This window comes from Ipomoea nil, unplaced genomic scaffold, assembly GCF_001879475.1.
Source record: "Ipomoea nil cultivar Tokyo-kokei standard unplaced genomic scaffold, Asagao_1.1 scaffold1447, whole genome shotgun sequence".
Lineage (NCBI taxonomy): Eukaryota > Viridiplantae > Streptophyta > Magnoliopsida > Solanales > Convolvulaceae > Ipomoea > Ipomoea nil.
In genome coordinates, this window is record NW_017617875.1 from 428,254 (window position 1) to 451,802 (window position 23,549).

A 23,549-nucleotide genomic window follows, 5' to 3' on the forward strand; every position below is an offset into this window, starting at 1 on the left:
ATTAGAATATCAAATGAAGTGATACTTTTACTTAATTTTCGTTCCATGTTTAATTAATGATGTAGCTATTATTATTGAAATATTTCCGTTTCATTTTTAATTTACCTTTACTATTGTTTAAAATATGCATTTACTATGGATGATGTAAAATATTATTATTGAAATATTTTCGTCCAATTTTCAATTTCCGTTCTATTTTTAATTAAAAGGCAATGATCTGGCCATTGCTTTTTTTAGTCAATTATGGATCATTTTTTATTTGCAGTTAATTATTAATATTCATTCTCTTTTATATTTTCAGTCAATTTGTAATATTAGATCCATTTTCAACGATTTTGTTTTTTCAATCAATTTTCTTTTATATTTTCAGTCAATTAGTAATATTAGATCCATTTTCAACGATTTTGTTTTTTTCAATCAATTAGTCAATCAGAATATCAGAGATATTTTTACCTAATTTTCGTTCCATTTTTATTTGATGATGTAGAATATTATTATTGAAGTATTTCCGTTTTATTTTTAATTTTCATTTCATTTTTAATTTACCTTTACTATCTATACTATATTATATATAAAAACAAAATACTGAACTTTAACTTCTTGCCCAATTCTTAAAAAATCTCACTTTGTAATAAAATATATTATTTTCTACGTTCCTATTCGTACTATAATTATAGGTTAAAATTCATATTCTAATATTATAAAATAGTGTAATACAATTCTTAATAGAATATATTGTTTCCTACTTTTCTTATTCGTACTATAATTCTACATTAAAATTTCTATTCGTAATACAATAGGGCAATATATTCTATCTGGCATTACAAATACTACAAGGATTACCCAAGTTGCAAAGTCTAGATTACCAAACAATCAAGGTAGAAGATGAAGATCCTACAAGGAATTTCTTAAATCTTCTTCTTCTTACAAAATTGAGAGTGTTTTAGGGCTAAATTCTAGTGAGAGAAAGTGTAAAAACTAATCTAGATCTAAAAATTGTAGAACTCCCATAAATTTCTCTCTAAATGACCTTTAAATATGCCCTAGCTCCATTCGGCGTCCCATTTACATTGCGATCACGGTGTGACGCGGGCGTAAATGGGAACTTACTCCGCCCACGTCCAGCTTCAATTCGTTCTCGCCTGCTTGGTTACGCCGCCCTCACACCGTGATTGCGGGTGATTGGATTTTTGGCTTCTCCACTTCTCCGTCACGCCGTGACACGGGCGTGAACGGGGTCTTGATGTGTGCTTTTATGCTTTTAACGTTTTTGAGCCTCCTTTGTCACCTTTCTTTTCCAAAAAATTCTAAAAACATTAAAATATATAACTAGAAATATTTCTTTGTACTAAACCACATTTTAAGGTAAATCTTCGTAAAACACACACCCTTAAAGCTAAATCATGTGCAAAACACCTTCGAAAAGCTTCTAAAACTAGTATCTTTTGACGCTTATCAATATCCTATAATATGGAAACAAATTCCTATTTGTGTATTTGACAAATTTTATTACGAAATAAATATGTAAAATGTAGAATATTGGTTAAGAAAATTATAATTAAAAATGAAACTCAAAAATACCAATTTTTTCCAGTCCCTTAAATCTCACTCAGAGCTCACTACGATCAACAATCTCTTCTTTAATTAACTCCGCTAAACACTTAAACCCAAGTACCAGGAAGCTTCTTACCAATCTCAAATTACACTTTTATTCCTCAACCCCAAAACCCTTATTATAATATTACCGTTCCACAGTTCTACAGCTGCAAAATTCAGTTTCGATCATCATTCTTTGATAATCAAGCCTCTCAATTCTTCATTACTTTTCAAATTCTCCGATTTCTATACTTGTTCGGTTTTCGGAAAAATTGTGATTGGGAAAACATGGTTATGGCTAAAGAGGGTTTCCCTGACCAGAGGTTGCCGCCGGGGTTTAGGTTTCACCCGACGGACGAGGAGCTGCTCCTATATTTCTTGAAGAGGAGGATCTGCCGGCGGCAAATTCTCACTGATGTCATCGGCGAGACTGACGTCTACAAGTGGGATCCGGATGATTTGCCTGGTATTTTTTCCACGCCATTGATTTTGTTTTATCATTAGGGTTTTGCTTGGCCTTGTGTATTCGTCTGTTGATTGTGGGTTTTATTTCTGATGTTTATTTGATTATTTTTCTTGAGTATAGCGGCATAATGAGGTGTTTGATGATGCTTTTCACTATTGTTCCGTTTTCTTTTTTGTTGATATTCAGCTTAGTTTATCTTTTTGGATTTGCGTGATTTGAATCTTTTTGATATTCGCTCTACCTACGTGTTTAATGGCTGTTTATTTGGTTAAGACAAATGAAAAAATATTATTTTGAACCGATCCTTGTTGAATATTCCTGTGGTTGTGGTTCTGTTTTATTGGGATCATATATGGTTGATTTGTATTGGGCATCTTAAATATGTGCTTTTGTTTGATTTATTTGGATTTATGGAACAATTTTTTTGAAGTGATGTCAATTTTGATTTTTTCAAGTACTAAGTTTGATGTTTGGTGACATCTATATATGTAGATAGTATATATATAGTATATAGTAGATGCCAATAATTGATAATTAATTACAATAATATTGTGGAACACATTGAATTGTGAAATACTCTGTATAAATGTATTGCTGAATTGTTATCTAATTCATGAAAGTAAGAGTCAAACAACTATCAATTTATTACCTAACTTTAAAGTTTGTGATTTCAGTTCTGTATGCAGTCTGAGTAACCGAGTATGAGTTAAAAACTTTGTATGGCTTTCTTGAAAACATTATCCTTTTGGGTTGATTGGTGTCTCACATTAAGTCATACTCCTGTATAACAATTGATAACCTACACCTTTCCAGCTTTATTGGTTTGATAATGTTTTTTTTTAAAAAAAATTTTTTGGCAAATTTATTGTCTTTGATTTTGCAAATTTTGAAATGCAGAGCTATCTAAGTTGAAGACTGGTGACCGGCAATGGTTCTTCTTTAGCCCCATGGATAGAAAATATCCGAATGGTCGCAGGACTAACAGAGCAACCAAGCATGGATACTGGAAGACAACTGGGAAGGACCGTACTATTACGTGTAATTCTCGTGATGTTGGTGTTAAGAAAACCCTTGTCTTCTATAAAGGCCGTGCACCTACTGGGGAACGAACAGATTGGGTGATGCATGAGTATACTTTGGGTGAAATGGAGTTGTCAAGATGCCAATCTGCACAGGATTATTATGCACTGTACAAGGTGTTTAAGAAGAGTGGACCTGGGCCAAAAAATGGGGAGCAATATGGTGCACCGTTTAATGAGGAGGACTGGGCTGATGATGAATGCTTTGGAACTAATCTCCCTGTTGAGCAGGAAAAATCTAGGAAGAATGTCAATGATGTTGGGCTTATTAATGATCCAAAACCTAATGATGTGTTGCCTGACTTGCCTCCCCTGATAGATGGTCTTGAGGAATTCCTGAAGTATATTGCAGATGAACCTTCACTTACAGAATTGGTTCCCGTTGATAATAGTTATGTGGACAAGCTGGTTGGTAACGAGGATACTGCAAATGCTCTGCTGGATCACTCTGCAGGGGAGACTTATTTGCCAGTGCAAACTGCTACTCTTTTTTCTCTCCCACCACTGCATAATGAGCAAGCCAACTTCGATCCGATACATTCATGGACATTGCAGCCGCAATTGCATGAAGCAACTGAGGTCACATCTGCTCCTGTAGTGGAAGAGGACTTCCTTGAAGGTTTTTTGGAGATGAATGATCTTGATGGTTCAGAACTCAGTGTTAACTACAACTTAGATAAGCCAGTGGAGAACTATGGGAGCCAGCAGGTCGTTGATTTTGATGGACTGAATGAATTCGAGCTCTACCAAGATGCAGCTATGTTCCTTCATGATATGGGGGCTATTGGAGTGGGTCAAGGTGCTGGACAAGCTACAAATCATGTGGCAAATAGCATTATAAATCCGAGTGAAGTGAGTCAAATGATTAACCAGCAGTCGTATTTGAACGAGGGTAATGAATTCAACCACCAGTTATGGAGCCATGATCTAAGGTGGTGTAGCACAGTGAACCTGACTGAAGCAAGTCAGAGTGCCAACCTTCCGTTGACTTCAGGTACAGAAATTGTTGCAGACAACAAATATAACTATTGGGATTGTAGCAATGACTCATTTTTTTTTAAATAAAATGTTAAATGCAAACAGTTTATGCCTTGGTTAACTATATGAGGAGGGGCTCTTGGACAGATGGATGGTATGGAACTCCATGTCATCCTTCCAAACGGCGAGAACTCTTTTGCCCAAGTGGAAATGGGGGAGTTTGAGCCAGCTTCAAGAGCTCTACTGCTAATATACAGTGCAAGATATTGTTTGCTAATTTTACCGAGTTTTGGTGTGTATAGGTATGGTATATGGTAATCATTTTGAGGATCATCCTGTGGGAGCAAATTTGAATCAGAATAATATACAGGATGATGCTACAAATTCAAGCTTCTCTTCCGCTCTATGGGTCTTTATTGAATCTATACCAGCCACTCCTGCTTCAGCTGCAGAAAGTGCTCTGGTGAACAAGGCCTTTGAGCGAATGTCTAGCTTCATCAGAAGAATAAGATTAAATGCTAGAAACGTTAAAGTTGCTTCAGGTAATACCTCTGCAACATCAAGGCGTTCCGGCAAGTCTAAAAATGGATTATTTTGTTTTTCTTTAATTGGAGTGTTGTGTGCCATCTTATGGATGTTCGTTCATAGGAGCCTCATAGTTGTAGGGAGAAAGTCTTGCCATTACTTTGGCATCTTTATGAAATCTAGGGAAAGCAATATAATAGTGTATTACAAATGAAATCTCACTCAAAAGTTTAGGGTAACTGAAGTTACAATTACCTCGAAATAGTAGAAGCCTTGATGAAGCCTAGAAGCCTTGCACAGCCTCAAAATTTTATTTTTATTTTCAAAATTTCATTTTAATCACACTAGGTCACAACTCCCAACTCCATAGTTAAATTAGATAAAGTTAACTAAAGAATTGTGTGTTTTTCATAAGCATTATAATTAATTTTGGAAAAGGTTCCTGTCTGATATCTCAAGAAATCAGGAGTTTAATGCTCCCCTCTAGATTTTGATAGCTAAGAAGGTTGATATAGTTTGATTGCTTTAATACTCATTATGATTAAAAAATTTGCAATTTTCTAGTGAATTGTTTTAATTGCAAACAAGCTAAGAGTAAATTATTGTGGACTCGGCTCCACCTTATCCCGTACAAATATTTACAATTTACATACTAAATGTTTATAATTTACCTTTTAAAAATTTTACTATTTGTATATTTCGAACACACAATGTTAACATATATGCAATTGATTGTTGTATTTTATATTCACAAGTTCCTTTCAAATACATCAATTATACAATGTTAACATATTAATATTTGATGATCGCATTCACAAATTCTGTTCTAAAGTTTATATTTTAGAAATTCACAATTCCAAATACTAAAAATATACGGAGTATAATTTATATATCGTTTAAAATTAGAATTCATCTTGCAAGGTGGACCTGGTCCATGGTATGGTGAACCCTTTCCTAAACATGCCCTTTTTGGTACTAAGTCTGTTTCATTCACAAAGAAAATTTATTATCTACCAAGAATTAGTTTTAACTATGCGTAAATTGATGATTCCACTCTAAAATAATTAGATAAAGAATCATTATTAGATAAAAAGTCCATAATTAGAAAGAATCGTATTACTTACTCCGTGTAATATACCTATATCTATGCACTAAAAAGTCCATAACCATTGTTTGACACTTTAACTTTAACCCAGCAATTATAATTAAATTTGGTTAACTGATCAACTTTATCGGTTAATTTTGTTTGTTGAATTTAGAATTAACATCCAAGAAAACCAAATAAAATGATTGTGACCAATACACATCATTGGCAAAATTCGTAATCTCGTCATGATCCTTGCTACATGGCAATCGTTATACCGTGCACCAGTATGCACATTGCAATGTGTGTCCCGTGCCTCCCAAAATGACGTCGTTTTGGTAAGTTCTGTATTTTCAGGTATAAAATTTTGTGCATTCTATTATATAATTTTGTACATTCGAAACATGAGAATTTTCACTTATAAAATTCTGTGTTTTCAAGTATAAAATTCAGTATATTCAAAACATGAGAATTTTCAGTTATAAATTATGTATTTTCGGGTATAAAATTCTGTGTATTCTATTATAAAATTCTGTACATTCAAAACATAATTTTTTTAAAAAAAAGTTAACAGCAGATACATGAAAAGGTACAAACGATATCGTTTTGGGCCATGACATTGTGCGCCCTGGTGCATAGTATAATTTGCCGCTACATGGCCTCCCAAATCCCCGAGATACACTAATACTAAAAGTACGTATTTCTGTCAATTGGTTTGTATTGATCAGAGAAAAAGTAAAAATGGAAGACCAAAGTTAATCAACCTAATAATTAAGGGTGAGTATCCTATTCTGTGAGACGGGCCGGATTAAGATGAAAATGTAATATTTATTCTGAAAAATGTAATAAAGAGTACTAATTAAAAGTAAGTAATAAATTGTTTGTTACTCATGAAAATTGTAATATTTTGAGGAAAAATACAATACTTTTAAATCAAAAATATAACATTAGGGATTGAAGAGTTATTTATAAAGAAAATTTTATGGAGTGATATTTATGAGGAAAAGTGTAACACTTATAAAAAATCTAACCCGTTTAATGGATCCACATATAATGAAATTAAAGTACATATAATATAACTCATTAAAAATACAATACAACATGCTACATGCATGCATTTGTAACATTCCTCCTTGTTAGACACTCTTCCATTGCTATTGTCCATGTCATTATTAGCTAGTTCACACATTGAAAGCACTCGATAGTTTTATAAGAACATTTTTTTTTCCAATATTTTCTCTATATAGTTGTATGAATTAGTTCCTAATTTAGTGTTAAGTTTATGTATATATAGTTGTAATTGTTCAAGTGGAATGCAAGTCATTACTAACCTTCTTAGAAAATAGTATGGGAAAAGTGTCAAATTGGCCCCCTAAGTCAAGTGGACAGTGCAATTGGGTCCCTTAAGTGAAAAGCTTCATTTAAGTCCCCTAAACCGGTAAAATTGTTCAATTAAGTTCAATATGACTTGTTTATCAGGTTAAATCGATATGGTGTTGACACGTGTCATTCTTATTTTATTTTTTAAAATAAATGTTTTTATTTATTAAAAATTAAAAATATTATTTATTATAAATTAATTAATTAAAATAATAATAATATTACAAATTAAAATTATTTTTTTTTTATAAAAAAAGCCACCGGCTGTCTGCACTGGACAGCTAGTGGCTATCCTCCTTCTTCACAGTCATCTAAGGAAGGCGGCCATGGACGTCTGGCCGTCTTCCTTAGACAGCTGTACGGCCACGGCTGTCTGTGAAGAAAGAAGACAACCACCAGCTGTCCGGCGCGGACAGCCGGTGGCTATTTTTTTTTTTGTTTTGTTTTTGTTTTTTGTTTTTTTTTTTTTTTAATTTTTAAAATATTATTATTTTTTAAATTAATTAATAAAAAAATAATATTTTTAATAAATAAAAAGTATTTATTTTTAAAAATAAAATAAGAAAGACAAGTGTCAACACCATATCGATTTAACCTGTTAAACAAGTCATATTGAACTTAATTGAACAATTTTACAGATTTAGGGGACTTGAATGAAGTTTTTTTCACTTTGGGGACCCAATTGCACTATCCACTTGACTTAGGGGGCCAATTTGACACTTTTCCCAAATAGTATTTATAGGTACGTAAGCGTTGTTAATTTTCCACTCACAACTATTATAATTAATATGATTCCATACCTGAAGGTATGGGATACATTATTGCAAAGCAACAGGTGTTGGGATGTCGAACTCCCCCCAATTAGTGAACAATTAAATCTTGGGGCTAAAAGGAATATGTATATATACGAAAAGAAAGCTAGCTTCACAAAAAAAAAAAAAAAAAAAAAAAAAAAAAACGAAAAGAAAGCTACTCATGTTTTTACATTTTTTTTAACACTCTAACCTATCTATAAGAATTTATTCAAAATGAATGCGAGTAATTAAATGTTAGAATAATTTTGTAATAGCCCGTTGATTGCTGCGGTAGAATCAACGATTGTTTTTTTTTCTTTTTCTTTTCTTAGGAGGCCGGGTGTATTCAATCATGAGTTTCATAGACTTTTAAAAATTTTTATGAACTTTAAAAGTTTTGAGGTATTCAATTCAAACTTTTAGAGAGTCTGTAAAAGGGCAAATTATGTTGTGCAATGGTGCACACGTTGCAAAAACGACGTCGTTTTACTTTAAAAAAAATCATTTTCGATTGTCATTAGTTACGTAAACATATGTTCATAATTTTATAATTTCACATTCTGAATGTATAGTTATGGATGTGTAGTTATGCAATTTTGAATGTATAGTTATGAAGTTATCGATGTGTAGTTATGCATGTAATTCTGAATGTATAGTTATGAAGTTATAATTTCACATTCTGAATGTATAGTTATAAAGTTATGGATGTGTAGTTATGCAATTCTGAATGTATAGTTATGAAGTTATGGATGTGTAGTTATGCATGCAATTCTGAATGTATAGTTATGAAGTTATGGATGTGTAGTTATGCAATTCTGAATGTATAGTTATGAAGTTATGGATGTGTAGTTATGCAATTCTAAATGTATAGTTATGAAGTTAATGGATGTGTCGTTCTGCAATTCTGAATGTATAGTTATGATGTTATGGATGTGTAGTTATGCAATTCTGAATGTATAGTTATGAAGTTATGGATGTATAGTTCAAATTATGCACAACATAACGCCGTTAACGGCTATCGAAACTAGGGAAAGCAATATAGTGTATTACAAATGAAATCTCACTCAAAAGTTTTGGGTAACAGAAGTTACCATTACCTCGAAATAGTAGAAGCCTTGCACAGCCTCAAAATTTTATTTTTATTTTCAAAATTTCATTTTAATCACACTAGGTCACAACTCACAACTCCATAGTTAAATTAGATAAAGTTAACTAAAGAATTGTGTGTTTTTCATAAGCATTATAATTAATTTTGGAAAAGGTTCCTGCCTGATATCTCAAGAAAATTGAAAGGGAAAATGCTGCATATTATTTCTCATAATTCAAAATACTTGTTCAGAAAGACTTAAAAGGAATTGCGATTACAATTGAAATAACTGCTCCTAACGCCAATACGACGTCGTCTGATCCTTCATAACTGCCGTCGTAACTGCTTCTTCATACGACGACGTTTTTGCCCGTGTACTTAACTGCCCTCAACTTCCTTCTTCTTGCGACGTCGTTTGGCCTGTATTATTCCAACTTCTTCTTCCGGATCATTACATTACTCCCCTCTTTCAAGAGATCCTTGACCCCAAGGATCAAAGGTAGGAAACTGCTTGATAATATGATAGAAATCCTCCCATGTAGCTGCTTCCCTTGGCAGATTCGCCCATTGCACTAGAATCTGAGTAACAGCCTGGTTATTACGCTTGACTAGCCGTTTATTCAGCACAGCCACAGGGTGGGCAAAGACTTCTCCCTCATGTCCTACCAGAGGTGGTTCCAACTGTGGCAATACTTGGCTTCCAATCTTCTTCTTCAACTGAGATATATGGAATACTGGATGGATCTGGGCACTTGGGGGTAATGCTAACTTATATGCCACAGCCCCTATCTTTTCAGTCACCAAATAAGGGCCATAATATTTTGCAGTGAGCTTGACATTGGATCTTATAGCCACTGAGATTTGTCTATAGGGTTGGATCTTCAAATAGACCCAATCTCCCACTTGCAAACTTCTCTCACTCCTCCTTTCATCAGCCTGCTGTTTCATTCTATGCTGAGCTTTTTTGAGATTGTCTTTAAGCATTGCTAATAGGGCATCTCTCTCAGCCACCCATCTATTTTCTTCAGTTCTCTGTCCAGCCCCTAAGGCAAGCATGGGAGGTGGGTAACCATATAGTGCCTGGAATGGTGTGCACTGTAAAGAAGAGTGAAAGTTAGTATTGTACCAATACTCAGCAAGGTGTAACCACTTGGACCAAGTTTTGGGCTTGTTAAAAACCATGCATCTCAAATATGTCTCCAAACATCTATTAACCCTCTCAGTTTGCCCATCAGACTAAGGGTGATATGCAGTTGACATACTCAACTGGACCTGCAATTGCTTGAAAATGGATTGCCAAAACTTGCTAAGGAAGATCTTGTCTCTGTCTGTTACAATGTCCCTTGGTAAACCATGTAGCTTGTACACATTTTCCATGAATATTACTGCCACTCCTTCAGCAGTGTATGGATGATTCATGGACATAAAATGACTGTATTTGGTTAGCCTATCAACCACCACTAAGATCACTTCCCTTCCTTGAGATTTGGGCAATCCCTCAATAAAATCCATGGAAATTCCCTTCCATGCTTGATCAGGGATGTTTAAGGGCTGTAAGAGGCCAGGGGTAGCAATGTTTTCAGTTTTGCATCTTTGACAGGTGTCACACTGTTCCACCAACTCTTTGACTGCCTCTTTCATTTTCTTCCAGTAAAACAAGGCTCTCAGCCTTTGATATATATGTACCCAATTGTCCAGAATGACCCCCTAAAAGTGAGTCATGCATCTGCATTACCAATTTTTTCCTTAGTTTCCCTTGGTTGCCAATATAGAGTCTGCCCTTATATCTGATTAGTCCTTCAGTGATAGTTATGTTGAGATCACCTCCAGGGCTAATGAGATTGGATACCAGCTGTTCCTGTGCCCATTCATCATTCTCATAGCTACTGAGAACTTCTTCCACCCACTGGGGTTTGATAATAAGAACAGCATTCAATTCAGGATTGCCCTTTTTGGATACAGTTTCCTGATCTGTCCCCCTTCTGGATAAAGCATCTGCAACAGTATTGTCACTCCCCTTCTTATACTGGATAGTATAATGCAATCCCATAAGCTTTGAGAGGCCCTTCTGTTGAGTAGCAGTAGTAATTTTCTGGTCTATGAGGAACTTAAGACTATGGTGATCAGTTCTAATCACAAATTGCCTTCCCATGAGATAGGGTTTCCACTTTTCCACAGCATTAATAATAGACATAAATTCCTTCTCATAAATTGACAGACTCAAGTGTTTATCCCCAAATGCCTTACTGAAGTATGCAATGGGCTTTCCCTCTTGAATTAGGACTGCTCCCATGCCCTTACTACAGGCATCAGCTTCTACTATAAAGGGTTTCTGAAAATTGGGCAATGTCATAACTGGGGCTGTACACAGGGCTTGTTTCAGATTGTCAAATGCTATTTCAGCTTCTGAGCTCCATTGGGAGGCATTCTTCTTCAACATGTTAGTCAATGGCCTGCTAATCACCCCATAAGATTTAATGAATCTTCTATAATATCTAATTAAGGCAAGGAAACCCCTTAAACCTTTAATAGAAGTAGGCTTAGGCCAATCTGCCACAGCTTGCAGTTTAGAAGGATCAGTGTGTAGTCCTTTCTCTGATATTATGTGTCCTAAATATTCCACCTCTCTTCTTGCAAAGGAGCATTTACTGAGCTTGGCTAGTAGTTTATGTGCTCTCATAAGGGTCAGGACCTCTCTTAGGTGTATCCAATGTACCTTCAATTCTGGACTGTATACTAGGATATCATCAAAGAAGACCAAGACAAATCTTCTTAGTAGGGGCTTGAAAACATTGTTCATAAGTGCTTGGAAAGTAGCTGGTGCATTAGTAAGACCAAAGGGTATAACCCTAAATTCATAAAGTCCTTGGTGAGTTTTGAAGGCTGTCTTGTACTCTTCTCCTTCCCTCATTCTCACCTGATGATAACCAGCTCTCAAATCAAGCTTGGAGAAGTATTTGGATCCAGCTAACTCAGAGAATAAGTCCTCTATGACCGGAATAGGAAAATTATTCTTAATGGTGATATTATTCAGGGCTCTGTAATCTACACAGAATCTCCAAGTGTTGTCTTTTTTTTGGCACCAACAAAACAGGAGAGGCAAATGGAGATACACTCTCAGTAATGACTCCAGCCTTCAACATTTCCTCCACCATCTATTCTATAACATCCTTTTGATCAAAAGAATATCTGTAGGGTTTCATGTTCACTGGCTGTGCTCCTGGAATTAAGGGAATGTGATGGTCATAAGCCCTTCTGGGAGGTAGGTTCTTAGGCTCCTCAAATAGCTCCTGAAACTCTTGAAGTTAGTCAGTGAGCTCTTTGAATTCTGACTGCAGTTCCATCTTAAAACACAAATTGCTACTATGTTCCTCAGTACATTCCCTTCCTTCACAATGCACAAGGAATCCTTGCACACCATTCTTTTGCCAATTTCTGAGGTCCTTTTTAGTGGCTTCCTGCAGTTTATTTGATTTCTGGTTAACCCTTTTAACATCACCTTTCTGCCTTCCTTATAAAAGGAAATCCCCAGTGGCCTAGTGTGGAGTTGAATTGGAGCATATTGATCAATCCGATCCATACCAAGCACCATGTCACACCCTCTTAGTTTCAGCACTCTAAAGTCCTTCACAAAGGTTTCCTTCTGGACCTGCCACTTCAACCCCTTGCAAATAGAGTCACACCACATTTGATCACCATTGGCAACAGACACAGTAAGTGCTTGAGTCTTTTCTGACTCAATTCTCAATTGGAGGAGGACTGTGGGATCAAGAAAACTATGAGTGCTTCCACTATCAACCAAAATGACTATTGGTTTTCTATGTATACTTCCCAATAGCTTGATGGTGTTTAAACCTTCTCCCCCCCATCATAGCATGGAAGGAGACCTCAGCCTGATCCTGATTACTTTTATCTTCTGTTTCGTGCCCTTCATTCAACAATTCTTCAGGGACATCATGAAATTCTCCTTCTTCCATCACATGGATGGTGGACCCTTTGCATTTGTGTCCAGGGTACCATGGGTCAAAGCACTTGAAGCATTTGTTCTGCTCCCTTAATTGGCTCTTAATTCTGGTTCCTTCAGGGTTTCTCCCAGTACTGCTCTGGCTATTTGAGGCTGTGGATGTTTGGGAATTGGTGGGTTTATTGAGGGGGTTATATGGTTTTGGGGTTGAGAATGTAGTAGTACGCTTAGGGTTATATGGGAAGGAATTTCCAGATAGGTCATTAGACTGGAATCCCTTTTCCAACTGCTTGGCAATCCACATTGCATCTGCCAATGTTTTAGGTTGGGTTGTTTTGACAAAGCACCTGAGGTTAGGCTTAAGCCTTGCTATGAAAGCCTCCAGAAAGTAGGACTCAGTGAGAGTAGTATGTTTTTGAATAAGCAGACTCTGGAACTCTTCAAACTTACCAATAAACTCTACCACTCCCCCTATCTGCCTAAAATTTGTGAATTCTTCCATTACAGCCCCACTTCCCCTCCAAACCTCTTACACACTGCTTCTGCAAAGTGTGTCCACTCGAAGCCCCCATCTAGGTTTGTTAGGTATCCTTCAAACCATAGGCCGGCCTTCCCAGTCAAATTAACATAGAGGACATGCATCACCTCGATCCGAGGGATGTGAGTCATAAGAAGGAATCTCTCACATCGATTCACCCATAATCTAGGATGATTGTAATCAAAGGGGGGGGGGGGGGGGGGGGGGAAATCGTATCGATACCTCATTAAGGCCGAATCTGCATTCCACCTTGGAGATCTTAGCTGTGGATCCCTCCTAGTTGCGTGGATCCGTTCAGGAATCACCTCTCCTTCAGATTCCTCATACTCGATTGCCTCCTCCTCAACTCCGATTTCCGGCGAGGCAACCGCTGGGGCCTTTCCAGTTCTCCTTCCTTGCGGAAACTGGCTCTGTGCGTGCCTAGTTGAAGGTTCAGCTCTCGCGCCATTAACTGAGGATGCACTAGGGATGGTGTTCATTATAGGAGGCGGCGACCGGTTAAGCCGAATTGTTTCGATGATTTCATTCTTCCAATCCTTCATCCGGTGATCCATTTGGACCATTTGTTCTACAAGCTTTTCCACGACGTCCTGCGTCGTTTTCTTCTGTTCTTCCATCTGGAGACTGATGTCAACCACCACTAGCTCAAGCTGATTCATGCGAGCCTCCATTGAGGGCTCTAATACCAATTGTGATGTTTCTAGGGTTTAGGGAAGGTTTAGGGAGAGAAGAGAGATACGGAGAGAATAGAGAGAAAATTGAAAGGGAAAATGCTGCATATTATTTCTCATAATCCAAAATACTTGTTCAGAAAGACTTAAAAGGAATTGCGATTACAACTGAAATAACTGCTCCTAACGCCAATACGACGCCGTGTGATCCTTCATAACTGCCGTCGTAACTGCTTCTTCATACGACGACGTTTTTGCCTGTGTACTTAACTGGCCTCAACTTCCTTTTTCTTGCGACGTCGTTTGGCCTGTATTATTCCAACTTCTTCTTCCGGATCATTACAGAGTTTAATGCTCCCCCTAGATTTTGATAGCTCCCTAGATTTTGATAGCTAAGAAGGTTGATATAGTTTGATTGCTTTAATACTCATTATGATTAAAAAAATTTCAATTTTCTAGTGAATTGTTTTAATTGCAAACAACCTAAGAGTAAATTATTTTGTGGAGATCCACCTTATCCGCGTACAAATGTTTACAATTTACATACTAAATGTTTTATAATTTACCTTTTAAAAATTTCACTATTTGTATATTACGAACATACAATGTTAAAAAATATATAATTGATTGCTGTATTTTATATTCACAAGTTCCTTTCAAATACTGCAATTATACAATATTAACATATTAAGATTTGATGATCTTGTATTGCATTCACAAATTTTGTTCTACACCTTATATTCTAGAAATTCACAATTTTTATACTAAAAATATACGGAGTATTATGTCGTTTAAAATTAGAATTCATGTTGCAAGGTAGACTTGGTCCTGGTATAACAAACTCAAGGGTGAACCCTTTCCTAAACATGCCCTTTTTGGTACTAAATCTAATTCATTCACACAGAAAATTTATTATTTACCAAGAATTAGTTTTAACTATGCGTAAATTGATGATTCCACTCTAAATTAATTACCCGCATGGGCAGCTCAACTGGTCATAGAGGTGAAACTTTAGAAGAATGACCAGAGATCGAGTCTCACCAGCGGTAGAGTGAGGGGGGTTCCTTGTGCGCAGTGAGCACCGGTCTAGCCTCTGTGGTTCATGTTCAGTTGAGTTACCATGATTTACATCCTTCCACATGCTCGGTCGGGTCGGAGTGGGGGGGGGGGGGGGGGGGGGGGCTCTTAGGGTTGGGGAAAATGGAATGGTAGAGGAATCATAGGAAGACTATAATAATGGTCATAGTATGACTCAAATACAAGAATCCTAATACTAGTCATAATAATTTTAATCTAGAATAGCTAACTAATTATACATGTCATCTGACCTACTGTTTTTATCATTAACTGCATGGAGAACTGGTGCTTTCCGCCGGGATTGAACGATTCAAATATTGTTCTAATTCCAAAAAAAGCTATCCCTGAAAAAGTGTCGGATCTGCGGCAAATAGCACTTTGTAACGTAGTCTACAAAGTGATGGCCAAAATGATCGCTAATAGATTAAAGGGTGTCCTGGATCATGTTGTGTCACAATCGCAAAGTGCGTTTGTTCCTGACCGGCTTTTAACTGATAATATTATTGTGGCTGGAGAGGTAGGACATTACCTACGGAGGAAGTCCGGGGGGTTGTTGGGGTGGGCAGCGCTAAAGCTAGACATAGCTAAAGCGTATGACCGAATGGAGTGGGCTTTCTTAGAAGGTATGTTGAGGGCAATGGGTTTTGAGGGGGATTGGGTGGACTTGATAATGTTGTGTGTTTCATCCGTTAATTACTCTATATTGGTTAACGGCGAGGCTTTGGGGAATGTGTGTCCGACCCGGGGTATTCGTCAGGGGGACCCCTTATCGCCCTACCTCTTCATCATCTGTGCTGAGGGATTATCCATCCTTTTGCAGCAGGCGGAAGCCCGGGGGGATATTCACGGTGTGAGGGTGGCCCGGGGAGCACCGGCCATCACGCACCTATTTTTTGCTGACGACAGTTTACTCTTTTTCAGGGCTACTCAACAGGAAGCACTTAAAGTTAAAGAGTGCTTAGACTTGTACAGCAAGGCTTCGGGACAACTTATCAACTATGATAAGTCTAATGCAGTGTACAGCCGTAACACCACGGCTCAAGTGAGGGCAATGGTGGCGAATCAGATAGGTGTCCAAGAAGCAAGGGATCTGGGGCGGTATCTGGGCCTCCCCTCGGTCCTCGGAAGAAATAAGACCGCTACGTTTTGATACATTGAGAATAACATCCGGACGAGGATAGGGTCGCGGCAACACAGGTTTTTGTCCCGGGCAGGTAAAGAGATTCTGCTTAAAAGCATAGCGCAAGCCCTTCCGATTTTCACCATGTCGATATTTTTATTGCCGTTGCGGGTATGTGATACTCTGGAGAAATTGTTCAACCGGTATTGGTGGGGTGGCGGAGGCTCGGGAAGCCGTGGGATTCACTGGCTAAGTTGGGATAGGTTATGCAGGCCAAAGTCGACTGGAGGCATGGGTTTTAAAAAGTTACATGAATTCAATCTAGCGCTCTTGGCTAAACAAGGCTGGAGGTTACTGGTTAATCCTGATTCATTGGTTGCCTGATTAATGAAAGCCAAGTATTACCCGAAGACGGGTTCCCTGGAGGCACAGGTAGGGGGAAATCCTAGCTACATTTGGCGAAGCATTATAGCTGGAATTCGAGTTCTACAACAGGGTGTGGCTCGTCGCATTGGGGACGGACAAGATACCAAAATCTGGGGTTAGAACTGGCTAGCAGAAAACACAAACCATCTGTTAGTCACTCCACAAGCAGATTACCTCTGTGACGCCAAAGTGTGTGGGTTACTCGACGAGCAGGGTAAGTGGGACAAGGAGATTTTACAAGACATTTTCCACGAGGCGGATGTCCACAGAATTCTTACAACTCCGGTGAATACGTTATTTAGAGATTCATGGCGTTGGGTGGGGGACATAAAGGGGCAGTACACTGTGAAACATGGCTACAAATTACTGATGTCTGCTGATGTCCATTCTGCAGCAATGACTGACTTCCAAGCTTGGAGGACTCTTTGGGCATTACCAATTCCCCCAAAGGTGAAGAACTTCCTGTGGAGATGTGCCCGAGAGGTTCTGCCGGTACGGGAAAACTTGAAACAGAAACGAGTCTGGATCGGAGGGGGGTGTCCAGTTTGTGGATCTGCGACGGAATCTCAAGCACACATCTTCTGCGAATGTTCTTTTGCGAAGGAACTCTGGGAGCTACAAGATTTTCTTCAGCAAAGGAACTTTCTCGGATTTATGAACTTTACGATCGGGGCCTCAACAGTTGAAGATGCGGTCAGATTGGCGGCGATTTTCTGGGCTATATGGGCTGTTCACAATGATGTTGTGTGGAATAACAAACCCCCTTATGTAACGAAGGCTCGGCTGCATATGGCCTCTCTGTTGACCAGCTGGAAGGAGGCGTTCGAGAAACCAACAATCCAAGCTGTTCGCACAGGTCAGGTTGCACGCTGGACTCCACCGCCTAGGCACAGTATTAAATGTAATGTTGATGCCGCTACGTTTGAGGACGGTGCGGGTTTTTGGGCTGTAATTCGTGACCATGAGGGACGCTTCATGGCAGCAAAAAGCGGTCGATTAGAAGGCATTTGTGAATCGTTGTTGGCTGAGACCCTTGCGGTTAAAGAGGCGTTGGCATGGCTTTAGGATCAAGGATCTCAAAACATCGTTATCGAAACTGATTGTTTATGCTTTTGTAACGCTTTTAATTCTTCTAGTTCTGATTATTCATATGTAGGATTAGTGGTGAAGCAATGTGCGCCGATTGCTAATGATATTGGGACCGCGAGTGTGTCCCATGTCAGGAGATCAGCGAATCGTGTGGCCCACACGCTAGCTCGGGCAACCGGTTCTAGGACTGGCTCAGAGGTGTGGACTGTTATCCCACCTGCGTGTATTGTGGACCTTTTGAATCATTAATGAAATTTACCTTTGTTTTTTAAAAAAAAATTATACATGTCATCTCATTATTTAGTCCCTAATCATTTAATCTCTCATTTCAAATAGTGTTAAAATTAACAGCTGATACAAGGGTAAATATATAAATTCATCAATTTTCTTATAAAACACATATCAAATAAGTGAAAAATATATTTTAAGCAAAAAACATATGACTCTATTTTTGTTTTCTCAGTAAATTCATTTAAATATTCATTAAAGAATAAAAATAATCATATAGCTAAATGTTTTCAAAATAATTAAGAGAAGTTAATAAAATACTAGTAATAAAATGAAAAAAAAAAATGCAGTACTTTTAATTTTTTAAGTCAATCAAATTTTGATTCCCTTCAATTAACTGATAATTTCGAACCAAATTAATCATAATATGCACTATGTAAAATCTCTAACCATTAACTAAACTAAATTATATTGGTTAAAAAAATTGTTAATCGAAGTTCTTCGATTTGGTCGGTTAATCGATTTTCTATTGAAGTTTGCACACCCCTACACCTTTGGTTGAAAGAAATCAAAATTTGCTTGACTTATAAAGTATTGCATTTTTCACTTTATTACTAGTATTTTCTTAACTTACCTTAATTATTTTAAAAACATTTAGCTATAGGAGTACTTTTGTTTGTTAAAAAGTAAATAAATGAAGGAAAAATCATTGTTTTGGTGATTCAGTCAATTCGTTCAGATTGAAAATTTGGGACTAAATTGATGGTTACAAAACAATTGAGCGCCTAAAAAAGTGGTTTTTTCTTAAATGAATTTACAAAGAAAACAAAGTTATTGTCTGATGCTTTTGACTTAAAATATGTTTTCCACTTATTTGATGTGTGGTTTAGGAGGAAACTGATGAATTTCATATTAACTCTTCCATCATTTTTAGTTTTAACAGTTATATGAGATGAGAGACTAGGATCACATATATAATTAAGGGATTGAGTTACATTGCTGATTATTCTAGTATAATTGAGTGACTAAAATAGTTATTTTTCCTAAAAATAATACTGTAAACTGTTCATAAACATAATATTTTAGGTTCATACAAATGGCACAAATTTATCAAATTCACTTAAATATATTAATTTTTTTTTATAAATAAGATCAATATATAAAAATATATATGGTAAACATATCAAGTTAAGATCTTTAAAACGACACACACACACACACACACACACACACACACACACACACACACACACACACACACACACACACACACACACACACACACACACACACACACACACACACACATATATATATATATATATATATATATATATATATATATATATATATATATATATATTCATATGTTTTTTCAATATTGACAGGATAAATGGGCTGGCACCCGACCCGGATCACAAATGGGCATTGACTCGGCATGTGGGCATTGACTCAGCATCACATGGGAACCCAACGGGCAGAACTCCAACGGTCAGGAATTCCAACAGGTGCCGTTGTTACTACCATTGAAGCCAGCATTGAAGCCCCCATTGATGAGAGAGAATTAAAGGCCAGGCTCCCACTTATGTCCCATGTTGTTACCGTTAGGACTCTAAGTATAAATAGGGCTCTCCTCATCTGGTAGAGGACACACTGTACTTTCGATACTGAGAGAAGAAGCAATACAACTATTGTTACCCTCTTTTAGCATTATTATATTATTGTTTACCGGTAACGTTATTACCGTCATTGGTGCTTTCATTGAGAAGAACGTCTCATCCACCAATTGGTTATTATGAGTTCACATCCTGCCGTCTCATCCACCAATTGATCTATATTGGGTAGTGGAAAACGGTCCATAGGGCATGCCCTATTGAGGTCTGTGTAGTCCACGCACATCCTCCATGTCGATCCTTTGGGAGCTAAGACTACGTTGCTCAGCCACTGTGGGTAGTAAATTTCCTTGATGTGCCCTACGTTGAGCAATGCGGTCACCTCCTTTTTCACGAACTCTCTTCGTTCTGCCGACATATACCTTTTTCGCTGATGCATTGGTTTTCTGCTGGGGTCGACCCCGAGCTTGTGGGTTATGATCCTTCGATCTATGCCCGGCATGTCCTCTGGCCCCCATGCGAACACCGTGTGAGAACGGCGAATTACGTCCACTATTTGGGCCCTTAGCTCTGGGCTTAAGCCTGTGCCGATCTTCACCACTCGGTCTGGTCTGGAGGGATCCAGAACTATATCTTCCGTCTCTGACACGGGCTCAGCGCGGGGCCAGGCCTCTTCTTCTTTGAAAATTTTCTCCGCGATCGTATGGACCTGTAAGTCCTTGCTGCCAATCTTCTTGCATGCCTTCACGTAGCAACTGCGGGCTGCCCGTCGGTCACCTCTGACGACTCCTATCCCATTCGGAGTAGGGAACTTCATGCACAAGTGTTCCATTGATATTATGGCCTTGAGGTCCTCTAGTGCTGGCCTCCCCAATATGATGTTGTGCGCACAAGTGAGCCTTACCACGATGAACTCCATGTCCATCTTGCGAATGTTGGGGCTCGTGCCTATCTCCACGGGCAGGGTCACCGACCCTTCTGTTTCCACGGAATCCCCAGTAAACCCAGACAATGGAGTTCGTACCTCTTTGAGCTGGCCTCTAGGTAGCCCCAACTTGGTGAAGGCGTCGTAGTACATCACGTTAACCGAGCTTCCCGTGTCGACCAAGATGCGATGTACGATCACATCGTTAATGTCCATCTTAATCACTAGTGCGTCGCCCGGTCCGCTTCTTTGGGTGCCGTCCGGCCGGTCCGCTTCTTTGGGTGCCCTCTCCCGGGCCCCCGGTCCTAGTGCGACGCACTAGTGATTAAGATGGACATTAACGATGTGATCGTACATCGCATCTTGGTCGACACGGGAAGCTCGGTTAACGTGATGTACTACGACGCCTTCACCAAGTTGGGGCTACCTAGAGGCCAGCTCAAAGAGGTACGAACTCCATTGTCTGGGTTTACTGGGGATTCCGTGGAAACAGAAGGGTCGGTGACCCTGCCCGTGGAGATAGGCACGAGCCCCAACATTCGCAAGATGGACATGGAGTTCATCGTGGTAAGGCTCACTTGTGCGCACAACATCATATTGGGGAGGCCAGCACTAGAGGACCTCAAGGCCATAATATCAATGGAACACTTGTGCATGAAGTTCCCTACTCCGAATGGGATAGGAGTCGTCAGAGGTGACCGACGGGCAGCCCGCAGTTGCTACGTGAAGGCATGCAAGAAGATTGGCAGCAAGGACTTACAGGTCCATACGATCGCGGAGAAAATTTTCAAAGAAGAAGAGGCCTGGCCCCGCGCTGAGCCCGTGTCAGAGACGGAAGATATAGTTCTGGATCCCTCCAGACCAGACCGAGTGGTGAAGATCGGCACAGGCTTAAGCCCAGAGCTAAGGGCCCAAATAGTGGACGTAATTCGCCGTTCTCACACGGTGTTCGCATGGGGGCCAGAGGACATGCCGGGCATAGATCGAAGGATCATAACCCACAAGCTCGGGGTCGACCCCAGCAGAAAACCAATGCATCAGCGAAAAAGGTATATGTCGGCAGAACGAAGAGAGTTCGTGAAAAAGGAGGTGACCGCATTGCTCAACGTAGGGCACATCAAGGAAATTTACTACCCACAGTGGCTGAGCAACGTAGTCTTAGCTCCCAAAGGATCGACATGGAGGATGTGCGTGGACTACACGGACCTCAATAGGGCATGCCTTATGGACCGTTTTCCACTACCCAATATAGATCAATTGGTGGATGAGACGGCAGGATGTGAACTCATGAGCTTCATGGACGCCTTCCGTGGGTACCATCAGATATCCATGCATGAGGAGGACGCAGAGAAGACCGCCTTCACCACTCCCGAAGGGATATTCTGCTACTTGGTCATGCCGTTCGGATTGAAGAACGCCGGGGCGACATACACTCGCATGGTGGCAAAGCTGTTCAAGTCAGTACTGGGACGGAACATGGAAGCGTACGTGGACGACATGATCGTCAAAAGTCGCAAGGCCACTTCCCATGCCGAGGATCTCAGCGAGGTATTTTCCATTATGAAAAAATTTAATTTGCGCTTGAACCCAAAAAAATGCACCTTCGCCGTTGATGGGGGCAAATTTTTGGGCTTCATGGTCACCAGGAACGGCATTGAGCCGAATCCAGAAAAAGTAAGGACTATCCTTGACATGGAGCCTCCGCGGTCCATAAAGGAAGTCCAGAGACTCAAGGGGCGTCTGGCGGCCTTAGGCCGTTTTCTATCGAAATCGGCTGAACGTTCCCTCCCCTTCTTCCAAATCTTGAAAAAGAGCAAAGGGTTCGAGTGGACGCCGGCCTGTCAGAAGGCCTTCGAAGAGTTGAAAAAATACTTGTTGTCCCCGCCCCTGCTAGCAAAGCCAGAGGCAGGTGAAACCCTAATCCTGTACTTGGGCGTATCACAGGGTGCGATCAGCTCCGTGCTGGTCAAAGAAGAAGGAGGGACTCAGCGTCCCATCTACTACGTAAGCAAAGCCCTTCACGACGCGGAGCTCCGGTACAGTGTGATGGAGAAAACAGTATTTGCCATAGTCACTTCATCAAAAAGGTTAGCTCACTACTTCCAAGCTCACCCCATCCACGTACTCTCACATCAGCCATTGGGAAGCTTCCTACGGAACACTAACAGCTCCGCCAGGATGGCACGGTGGGCCATGCACCTTAGTCAGTTTGACATAGATTTTAAACCGAGGCCCGCCATCAAAGGCCAAGCCCTTGCAGACTTTATAGTGGAGTGCACAGCTCGGGAAGTAACGGATCAAGTAGAAACTGAAGATGGAGGGTGGTGGACTTTGTCCACAGACAGCTCTTCCAACAGCAAAGGCTGCGGCGGCGGCGTGGTGATCGTCACTCCGGAGGGATTCCGCGCCTACTATGCCATCCGATTCCACTTCAAGTTGTCTAACAATGAGGCGGAGTACGAGGCCCTCCTCAATGGATTGCGATTGGCGGCGGGACTACGAGCTGAAAAGGTCCGAATTCGATGCGACTCCAAGCTGGTTGTCAGCCAGGTATCCGGGGAGTATGAAGCCAACGAAGGAAGCATGCAGAAATACAGAGACACGGTGTTGAGAACCTTGCGCGAGTTCGAGGGATATGAGATACACCAGGTACCGAGAGAGCAGAACGCCGACGCCGACATGCTCTCAAAGCTAAGTACCGGAGTCCCCAGCCACATTAGGAAGATCGCTCGACTAGAAGACCTCGAGACTTCAAGTATTGACGTCTCGTGGGTCTTCCCTGTGTAGACTAGGGAGCCATGTTGGATTGATCATATCAAGCGATACAAGGCAGATGGCACCCTACCACAAGACGAGGCAGACGCCAAGGTAACGAAGTTACGGGCACCTAGCTACGTTGTCTCGGGCGA

General features: G+C 39.5%; 1 protein-coding gene across 3 annotated transcripts; it reads left to right on the forward strand.

The window, feature by feature from the left end:
• Positions 1 to 1,720: 1,720 nt before the first annotated feature.
• LOC109188606 (NAC domain-containing protein 17-like) lies at positions 1,721 to 9,175 on the forward strand. 3 transcript variants are annotated; one of them, XM_019339239.1, is made up of 4 exons: positions 1,721 to 2,062; positions 2,960 to 4,135; positions 4,422 to 4,837; positions 8,941 to 9,175. In XM_019339239.1, exons 1-4 carry the CDS (start codon positions 1,885 to 1,887, stop codon positions 8,956 to 8,958), a joined length of 1,788 nt encoding a protein of 595 aa, XP_019194784.1. In that variant the 5' UTR covers positions 1,721 to 1,884; the 3' UTR covers positions 8,959 to 9,175. The 3 variants fall into 3 exon arrangements, with proteins under 3 accessions (XP_019194784.1, XP_019194783.1, XP_019194782.1); XM_019339238.1 differs by having other exon boundaries at positions 4,422 to 4,827; positions 8,931 to 9,175; XM_019339237.1 differs by lacking the exon at positions 8,941 to 9,175 and having other exon boundaries at positions 1,722 to 2,062; positions 4,422 to 4,911.
• Positions 9,176 to 23,549: the final 14,374 nt, after the last annotated feature.